Genomic DNA, 10741 nt, shown 5'->3' with positions numbered 1-10741 from the left:
CATTCCATGGTTTTTTTAAGCTATTAAATGGAACTAAGCTAGAAAAAGAAATCTCACCAGGTCTCAGCTATTTGTTCCATTGCTCGTAGTTATCAAGCAGCACTATGGTCTTGTTCTTGGGAGAAACTCCCAACGTGTAAAACAATCTGTTCCTGTGTAATTGAGATGGTTGCATGGTAAAGATATCATTTTGCACTTTACAAAAGGAATCGTTCCTGGAACATTGCACACATGCCAATTGCACTGTGTGAGGGACAACTTTTACACATAAAGAAATATTCTGCACCTAGGTTCGAATTACACCCGCAGCTGGGGATGAATGGACAATACATGAGAGTTCAGTGGAGGTTGCAGTGCTATTCTGTATCAGTCATTCAATGGATTTACTTTTTTTTTCCGACTGAAAAGCCAAGTGAACGTACATAATTAATTAGCTGTAATATGGAAACCTATTCACAAAGAACTGAAAGGGAATCTATTCAAAGCGTTTTAAGGTTTGATTATGTCATACTATCCAGATACCTGTCAAGTCATGTTCAGATTTTCTATCAGAGCAGCAGTATATATTTATTCATTTTATTTACCACATCCTCACAAGGGCTGTGTTCTATTAGCCTATCCAAGCTTTAGCCTGGATTATATGGTACTACCATATTGTCATGGTGTGTCAATCTAAGTCTTACTAAAGAGCTAATTAAGTCAACTGTTGAAAAATCATTTTTTAATATTGATATTTAGAGTTGGATTTTGGAGAGGAAAGGAGAAAGGAGTTGATCAGTAAAAGGACAACTAAATCAATAATGTAAAAAGGGCAATGTGACCTATAGTCATCTGAATGGCAAGAATAGAATCCAGGCCTTTGTCACCTTCAGTCTCATAGTAATGAGATGTCCCTCTAACATAATACCCTGCTCACATGAAGTCATGTGCAAGCCACTAACATCCACACAAGAAAGTTCCCAACAATGTACAGAGGCTTCCACCCCCAGTCCAACACCCTGAGGCTATACAAGAAGCATAAAGAGTGGGTCTAAAGTGGCCAAGAACTTTGGAGCACCACAGCCTCGATCAAAAAGGAACAGGAAACAAACACACTTCAAGAATGCATCACAAAGATGGCTTGGAGTGGCGACCTACTCATGCAACAGAATTCTAATAGAACCAGCTAGGTTGTTACGTAAAAACAATATTCTGTTTGGCAGGATAGCACCAAAAAAAAATTAAGAAACTGCTGACATCCGACAAATACAACAGTTGATGAAAAAGGCCGGAGGCAAAAAAATTCCAAGTTACAATGTCGTGCAACAAGGTGTACGACGCTTGCAGGCATTCATGTTGGGGCATAACCAAGTTGTAGGTATGATATGCTATATTTTATATAATAATCTATAGCTGCAGGAGTAGCAGGGACAGAAAGAAGATGGAAAAAATGTGGATGGTGAAGGCAAGATGTAGTACTTGTACACTTTGAGGACAATCACCCCCAAACTTGGTTGTTGGCTCCAGCATTAACCAAGTGCAGCATCTGACACCAACATCCGGGCGAGTGCAAACGTGGGAGCAGCTCAAATGCATAAAACCCTCAAGCTCTCAAGCTTCTGGGAGAAGACCTAAACTTGAAGCTTTACCAGGCGGGTGGGCATGTGAACATTTGGAAAAAATATATATATATTATTCATATGTTTACAATCACATCTATAAACAAATAGAATAATTGCCCAAACGCAAATTTTTAAATCATCTGTGATGAATATAGCCTTTCATTTGGTGTTTTTGAAGTCACAGCCTAACTTAAACGAAACCAGATATTCTGCATCTTTAGAAGTGTTACTTCCCTGTTGCAAAGCTGTGAATATTTACAATTCTTTTTTTCAGTTAGTGAAACTTGTTTAATTTTTGTAGCTTGTGTTGCATCTCCTTTAGTACGATTAACTTGATCCTATTCAATTTCAATCTATTCTATGTATCCATATTTGATTTTGGACTTTTTAGATCATATACATTCAAGTAGCAGCTTGTGTTTCCATGCAATGATTGTTGGAGTTTGACAACATTGAGAATTCTCTTTTTTTAAATACATCTTCCATACAAACACAATACATGTGATGCAGAGTAGAGATCATCTAAACTTTTTACCTCAAGTTTACCTGGGATATGAATGGCCATTATTGACATTTATTAACTATTAATTTTAAGAGGTAGTAAAGAAATAATTTCTGACTATATTATAGACTTCACACTCTAAACATAACACATAATTTGGTGAGCAAATCTATGGGTAACTATCAAAGTATTCCTGAAAATGTGCTTCATTTTGCTTTACTAAATGTGGTGCACAGACTTAGTTCCTCTTGGCAGAGAAAAATGCTTCCTCGATATGCATGAAAGGCTAATATTAACAAGGAGTATTCAGTTGGCACATTAAACCTGATGTTTTGAGCAGTTCAGACACACAGTCACACCATAAAAGGCTCATTTCTTATTATCTCTCTACAGAGGGTTCAGATGGGCAACAAAGGCTTATTTGCCTCAATGCCTCTTTCCTGTACTTTCCTGTCAGTTTGACTCTTGCTGAGAGCAATAGAGAGCAATAGAGATGTGACATGAAAAAGAACAAAAACTTGTAAAACAGTCTTTTTATCTGGCTACAAACAACTTTAATTGCACGAAGAACAAGATTAAATAACACGAGTGCAGTAATTTCCGGGCAACTAAAAGTATATTGTCTGATCACGAAAATCCCAAATAATTGTATTTCCTCATATTAATATATAAATAATTCCTCTTTTGGGTCTGTGTGTTTTACCCATGTTGAAAAAAAGCACACTGGAATTGCACGAAAAACAACTTATCTGTTATTCCTATGAGTAATGGCAATGCACAAAATAGATCCAAAATCTATATCTGTTCAGTTTATGTAAAGATTTATTTAATTTATTTTTGATCCAACTTAGCATTTACTAAGTCTAGTTTTTATTTTATTTTGTATTACTCACATTAGGACTATTTGTGTGTCAAATCAACATCAGACCCCTGCCCAATTGTGAAATGTACAGGATGAGCAAAAGTGATTACGGGGGATTATACTGAGCTGCTCCTGATGTGCACTGTACTTTGGCGACATAAAATGTTGTGGTGGCGCTGCAAATTCATAACTTGTGATCAAATAGAACGTTCCAAGCACTGGTTTGTTTGCATATTTCTTTAGTTGTTGTCTAAGCCAAGCCCAAGCGAGCTAAATAGGTGTGCTATACAATTGAACTTCTGACTTGGATGACAGCATATTTAAATACAGTCATTCCATAGATTTAAAAAGAGTCAAGATTTTAAAAAAAAAACAGTTTGTTTGTCTTTCTTTGCATGACTGTATGTGAACGCCCAAGGCATCACCTTTACATGTAATTGCACCCAAACCGGATTTTCACCTTTAGTTTTATAACATCTCTATTTGTTTTTAGGTTTTTTGAAGAGGATTTGAAATATATATCCATAAGCAAAAGGGGTAATAAAATAATATACTTTAATATTTGTCACAAGTGCTTTGTAAAATCTCACAGACACGTTAAGAAATGCACATTTGTTGAGGGGGATTTGTATTGAAAATAAAAGAGAAGAAACAGGACAAATCAGTGCCATGTATTGTATCATAAAATGACACCTCTATAAAAAGTATCTTGCCAAACACGGTGCCTGGACAGAAGTGAGAAAACAGGTTTAACTGTGAACTTTAACAAAAAAAAAAAACAAGCGAGAGTTCTCTTGAATAGGAAATGAAACATGTACAAGCAAATCTAGTTGCTCTTCGGTCAATTCTCATTATGAAATGGAAGGCTCCAAGTCCTCACGGACCTCCTTAAAAGAAAAATCTTTAGAAAATATCCCCTAAGTCTGGGATGAATGAGAAATTATCACATTCAAAGCTTTTAAAGGGCTTTTGTGAGAGGTTTTCCATTACATAAATTATGATATTATGTCCAATATTCTTCATTCTTACTTTGTTCCAGAACTATAAAAGGGCCGTCTTACTCTTTGTCTGTTTTCCCATGTCTATTGCTTTCAAAGTATGTAACATAATCAAGAATAGAATAAGAAAAAAAGGGTGTTTACTTTCATAGTAATGTGTATGTTATATTTTCATAGTACTTGATGTGCAGAGTGTTACATTAATCCTGGTGGTCTACAAGTAAAATGAAAAATGAATACTGGATTACCTTTTTTTATAAAGAAGAAATGTTTACTCACTGGTGAAAGGTATAAAAAGTGCAAAAAATGTCCATAATTACATCATTATTTTCATATTCCATTGACCAAAATGTTTGAATTCACCCATTTTGAAAGATAATAATCGTATTGTTTTATTTATGGGGGGACACTCACCCAGGAAATAGACATTCAAAAGTGACCAAATAGTTTTTAAACAATGAATTGTAATAATTGCACCAGGTAGATGAAATATAATAAATACTTCTGAGTTTAATGTAGTGCACTTTGACAACACTGTAACAGTGATAAATATATACGGTATGAATATATACTCTAATATATCAAATTGATACTTTAAAAACGTTTTGCGTCAATGAATCAGCACTCATTTTGTTACAACTGAATGATGAATTGCATTGTGCACCTCAAGAAGAGGTGCATAGGTATAAATAACAAGTATGTTTTCATTAATGAACAATGCATAAGAAGGACCACATATATAGATTGAATAGAGCACATTTGTCAATTTCTCACAGTGGTATTGTTGATGTAAACACAGGTGTGAAAAATATATCAAATTTTTGAGGAATGCCTTAACTTTCTATTATTTATGTGCATAGAGTCTTTCTTTGATTTCAAAGGTAAGTCAATGTCTGATTTTGTCTTTTGCCTCTGGAATCTTTTTAAGCATATCCAAGCAGTCAATGTAACAAGGGAAAAGAACAGCCCGAGGCATGTCACTGAAAGGATAACGAGTGCTGGTTTACATGGAAACATGTCATACCTTGCAGGTCCTTCCTGCAATTGGCCAATGTGCCAGGGTCTCTCTTCAATTTCAATATCAGCTTCTCTGTTGAGCAAACTCTGAATGTAGCTTTCATTGCTCACTGTTTCATTCACAAATAAATTTACAATGACTGTTGAGTAAAGGGGCTCCGGTTGACCATGATCACTGACCTTTACTAAAAGGCTGTGAAGACCTCGGTTGCTGAGTTCTCTCTCTAAAGTAATATTTCCCGTTTCTGGGTCAATGGAGAAAAACTCAGGTTTTCCTCCCTTCCTTTTAATTATACTATAGGCAATCACTGCATTCATCCCTGTATCGTTATCCACAGCATACACTTCTGTTATGGATGTGCCTGGCAAGGTGCTGGGTAGAACCAACATGTAGGACTGATTGGACTGAGGGAAGAGGACAATTGGTGGATTATCATTGACATCCAGCAGAAGCACAGTCACCATGGTTACAGAGGAGAGTGTTGGTTCCCCACCATCTACAGCTTTAATCCACAACTGATATGTTCCTTGTTGCTCTCGGTCAAGGGACGTCTTGGCCCTGAGTGTTCCTCGTCCTGTGTCAATCATGAAGATGTCACTACCGTTGAGGATTGAAAGGGCCACCCAGCCGTTTTCTCCAGTGTCAGCATCTGTTACGGAGAGCACCCCAATCTCACCATAACCCGGGAAGTTCTCCGGTACAAAAAAGGTGAAATCCTTATTGATGAAACGTGGACTATTGTCATTGCGGTCTTGCACATTTACCACCACAGTAGCAATTGACTCCTTCCTTGGGCTTCCCTGGTCCACTGCTCTCACTATGAAGCGGTATGTTTCCTTCTCTTCACGGTCCATTGATGTGGTCACGCTCAGGATACCTGTCACACGATCTAAAACAAAGATCCCGGGCGCATCGCCCCCGAGGAGAAAGATGACCTCCCCTTGGGCGTCACTGTCTCGGTCTGTGGCATGGAGCTGCGCGAGATAGGTGTTGGGTGGATTGTTCTCATCAATAGCTATTTCCACTAAAGACTGCTGAAAGACTGGAGCATTGTCATTTTCATCCACAACCTGCACTTTCAGGAATGTTTTGATGACAAGGCCATGACTGCTTTCAACAACTACAACGATCTCATAGTCCTTTATCATCTCATAATCCAACGGCTCAGTGGTTTCAAGCAGGTATTCATTTTTCACAAGCTCATAGGGTCCCACCCTAAAAGGCCCTGTACTCTCCAAATGACAATCCACCCTAAAATCTAGGTTTTTGACAGTAAAAAAAGCAATAGGAGTAAACGCTGGCTCGGATTCCTTCAAGCTCACCACGCCATCTTTTTCCTGCGCGATGTATCTAGGTATGACTGCAGCGGGCCCCATTTGGACTTTTATCAAGTGAATAGCAACCGTGGCAACTGCGGGAATGCAACCAGGTCCATTGGCCAAAACAGTGAGTTTGTAAAGCAATGCTGCATTTGTGTCTATTTTACCTGCTAGTTTGATCACCCCTGTGTTTCTGTCCAAATGGAACAAACTCCTGGTCTCCCTTGACACACGCTCACTGTAAGCATAGCTGATCTGAGCATTAGCACCAAGGTCAGGGTCAAAAGCATGCAGACGTGCCAAATGAGTCCCTTCTGTGGAATTCCCATGCAGTGTTATGTTAAGATATGAATCTGTGAAATGCGGACAATGATCATTTACATCTAAGATGACAATTTTTAAAGTAGCGGCACCAAGTAGAGGTGGGGTGCCACCATCCTCTGCAATAATGTCTGTGATGTACTCAGCTTGTGTTTCTCGGTCCAAAAATTCTGTCACAATGACAAAGGGTGTTAGCTCCCCTCCTTCATTTTCTTCAACATCCAGTGTGAACACACCAAAGTCATTCACAAGCCAGTAAGTCTGCACTCCGTAAAGACCCAGGTCTGGATCAACTGCAGGCTGCTCTACTGCGTAGCGAGCATTAATGGGTGTGTTTTCTGGCACCGATAAAATGATCTCGTCCACCGGAAACTTCGGCCTGTTATCGTTGACATCCTCAATGATCACCTTAACTTTGATGAGCTGAAAATATTGCTGAGGTAGCACAAATACATCCAGGGAGAGAAAACATCCATGTCTGTTTGAGTTGTCTGGACAAAGTGTCTCTCTGTCAATCTCTGTAGCAGATGTGAAAAACTCTCCAGTGAGATTATTGAGTGCCAAGTATTTTTCACTGAGACTCTTTTGAGCCACAATGAATAAATAGGGGGGGTCAACTGTAAAATCCAAATTTAAATCCACTCCAATGGCTCCTATGAAGGTCTCCTTGGGTAATCCCTCCTTTATTCTATAGAGGAGTTCTTTTGCTTGGTTAAAGCTTGCAAAACAGGATTGAGGGCTGGTGTAAAGCAAAAGGATGAAAAATCCCTGTAACAATAAATCATCACACTTCACTTTTCAGTAAAGAAAATATAATAGATCATTCTGCATTGTCAATCATGTTTTGTGCAGTGTTTCTATGTCAAAGTAAATATAAAGAAAGATCATTTCTACTTTAAAGTTTCAAAATAAACTTACCCATAATTCCCCTCTTTTGCAAAGTCTGGGGTGTTCTCTGTTGACCATATTCATAGTATATCCAATACCAACTTTGTTTACTTACAGCAGGAAGGGTAGTATTTCAAAAATGCGTGGCATTTTGCGCCTGGCAGATAGACCTCTGCTGAGTGCAAAGCCTACTTGCTGTCTGACTTGAAAACTCATTCATCCAACTGCAGACTAAGGACACTCCCACTATATGCAAATCAGTCACACATGTAAACCAATGAGCCACAAAGGCCACTTTGACATCTGCAATTCACAGATTACTTTTACCACATCCGTTAAACATGTGTCATCACGGGCTAGCCCTCTATGAACTCACACATAAATGTGTATGTTGTGCCAGAGTGAGAAATATGAAATATAAAGAGTTAGTTTGGTATGGTACGGATTTCTAAATACAATAAAAAAATCACACACAAAATTGCTTTCCTATAGAAGGATGTGAAAACAAAATACAATAACACAATACGGATGATTGACAGTTTTTGTGACAGACATCTTAAAATAAATTCAAAGGAAAAAATGATCAGAAGGCAGATCTTGGCATCATAAGTAGTGATACGGTCTGATTCTGGATTGAGCCTTTAAATAATTCAGACCCCTAATCCCCATGTGTTCTAAATGCCAGACCAGCTGTTTGCTGGGATTGGAAACATACTGCTGAGAGAAAATGAGTGATGGAAGTCCGGTGGACATTTACGTACAAATTCAGAAATGCTTTTACACACACACACACACACAGAAGCCCACATTCCTAATGAAAATAATCAAATAATACTTTTTTTAAGAGTGTTTAACCAGCCTACCTTTCAAGACATGACCCTACTAGGATCGAACCCTCGACTCTAAAACTGCGAGGCCTATGCGCTAACCACTCATCCACCAGGCCACGCTAATACAATACAATGAACTACTTAACAATATACAATACAGTACAATACATTTGACTATTATATATTTATGTATTTGTTAATTATTAAAAATTGGTGACTACTGAATTAAAAGTTTCCATATGCCCTAAGGGCTTTTTGTTTTTTTATTTGCGTCAATTCATTTTGTGTGAGGCTGGGTAATCTCTTCTCAGATTTCCGAACAGATGTCTTATCAACAAGGATCTCCTCTTTTAATCAAAGTGCTGCTAAGCTATCTTGATAGATTAGTGGCTGGTAAGATGGATGTAACCACACATATTAGCTATACTATGGCTCAAAAGCAGCATCAAGACTTGTGGGTATGCTGAAATAAGAATGGAAGAAGGAAGTTTGTTCAATTTAGTATCCATTTAGTATAAGCTACATGATGGATGTAAAATGTCCTAAAAAATGATTTTTCTGATTGATGATTGCTTTATTCTCTTTGCTCTTATGCTGCCATCTACTGGTTAGAAATTTACAGAATGGCAGTGTTCTCAATTTTTCTGAAATCTGTCCCTCTAGCTTTTTAGTGAGAGATTGGTATTTAATTTTTAAAGATAATACATATTACGTTTTTTTATGTAGTTAAATATACGAACATTATATATATTTTAAATATTATTAAATATTCATTGAATGGAATTTTTTTTTTTTATATACAAAATAAAGGGGTAAGGATTCACAAACACTCACCTAATCATTATGGTTGAATCATGAACTGGGAAAAAAAAACTAGTGATACCTGCCTCATAGTCTCATCTCAATTTTCTCTTCTAAAATATCAATAAAACTATCAGGAAAATGTTGTCAACTGTAACATTGAAATAAAAAAACTATAATTATAGTTAAAAAAAAACGTACCACGAAATTAGAATGAATGATCTATCACAAAGCTAAAATTCTTCTAAAAAACTGCGGTGGGAACACAAATGCTTCTCATCATATGTTTGCTTCTATTGGGCTGGTTAAAAAAAGAAAAATGAACATATTTCCCAGTAATACGATGCAAAGTGCTATAAAACGCTTTAAATAGAACAGAGCATGAACAGATAAAAATCAATTTCAGTTACACTGTATGTATTTGATTGACGGACAGTACAGCAAGCAGGAAGACATGATACTTTAAGAGTGATTTGTGTGACTATGTGACTTTTGAAGGTGCATGCTGGGTATGTCCATCCCTGGGAACAGTGGCCTGAGTGCAATGCATCTTTCACACAGCAGTCGCCAAGATTACCTGCCACGCTGGCCAATAATGAACTTTCTATTGACTGAAACCACCATGGGAACTTGTTTCTGTGTGATGACGGATTGAATGTTTCAAATTAAAGTTTTAAACAGCATGTGTTCAATCTTTGCTTGGAATGACCAAACACTTTGTTAATTACTAGTGGAAAACATTTAAAGTCCAATTTAGATGTATTGAAACCCAAATCAAATCTGATTGGAACTGGGCAAAAAAAGGAAATAATCTACCCAAGATATTGAGGTTTTGTATTATGTTTTTGTATATTTTATTTAGTAATAAACAAACGTTTTGGTTAATGTACATCATCAAAACAATATTCAAGATAGTCCTACTGATTTTGAAAGTATTAGATTTAGTCCTCTTAGGATGAATGGTCTAAGATGGGAACATATAATGTGAATATGCTTACTAATTGCTATTCACAACTCATAAGAGTAGTGTTTTTTTCTTCACAAATGTACTAATGTAAAGTATGGAGTGATTGAACTACTCTTAAAAGTACATTCATGTTACATACACACATGTAATGGAGTAAATGTATCACGTTACTACCCAAAACTGAATATTCACCAAGATTCTGATGAAATACTCCATCACAAAGAATATTTAATGAAATGGCATCTGTTTCTTTTTACACCTTAATTGTGTTTGTTTGTTCATGTGTTTGTTAGTTTTCTCAGAAGAAAATGCAGAGGTGAAGAAGGCAACCACACATTTATTAGCACTCACAGGAGCCTACCTCGTTTGCAATCGGCGTCCTGGTTCATAGAGCATGATGTATCACAAACAAAAGGATGTTTCCTTTTTTTCTGACCTATTTTAGTCACATCGATGGGTAACATTGTTATCTCAGTATGAAATTGTGCCGTTTTACATCACTGCCTATATGGCAGCCACAAAAATATTAAATTTGGGGTCGATCACAACTGCCACAACATCAGTAATACAAAAAAAGATTTCCAGATAGTCATAGTTATGACCAAATGCAGACCCAAGCATTTAACAAGCACCA

At 37.0% G+C, this 10741-nt stretch overlaps 1 protein-coding gene across 1 annotated transcript; it reads right to left on the bottom strand.

The window, feature by feature from the left end:
* Nucleotides 1-3503: 3503 nt before the first annotated feature.
* Nucleotides 3504-7701, bottom strand: pcdh20 (protocadherin 20). Its single transcript, XM_077714121.1, has 2 exons — nucleotides 7540-7701; nucleotides 3504-7389 (listed from the first exon to the last, which is right to left on the bottom strand). Exons 1-2 carry the CDS (start codon nucleotides 7591-7593, stop codon nucleotides 4777-4779), a joined length of 2667 nt encoding a protein of 888 aa, XP_077570247.1. The 5' UTR covers nucleotides 7594-7701; the 3' UTR covers nucleotides 3504-4776.
* Nucleotides 7702-10741: the final 3040 nt, after the last annotated feature.

This window comes from Stigmatopora nigra, chromosome 3 (assembly GCF_051989575.1).
Source record: "Stigmatopora nigra isolate UIUO_SnigA chromosome 3, RoL_Snig_1.1, whole genome shotgun sequence".
Taxonomy (NCBI): domain Eukaryota; kingdom Metazoa; phylum Chordata; class Actinopteri; order Syngnathiformes; family Syngnathidae; genus Stigmatopora; species Stigmatopora nigra.
Note: the sequence above shows the minus strand (reverse complement) of the source record. Positions and strands in the feature narration are given on the sequence as shown.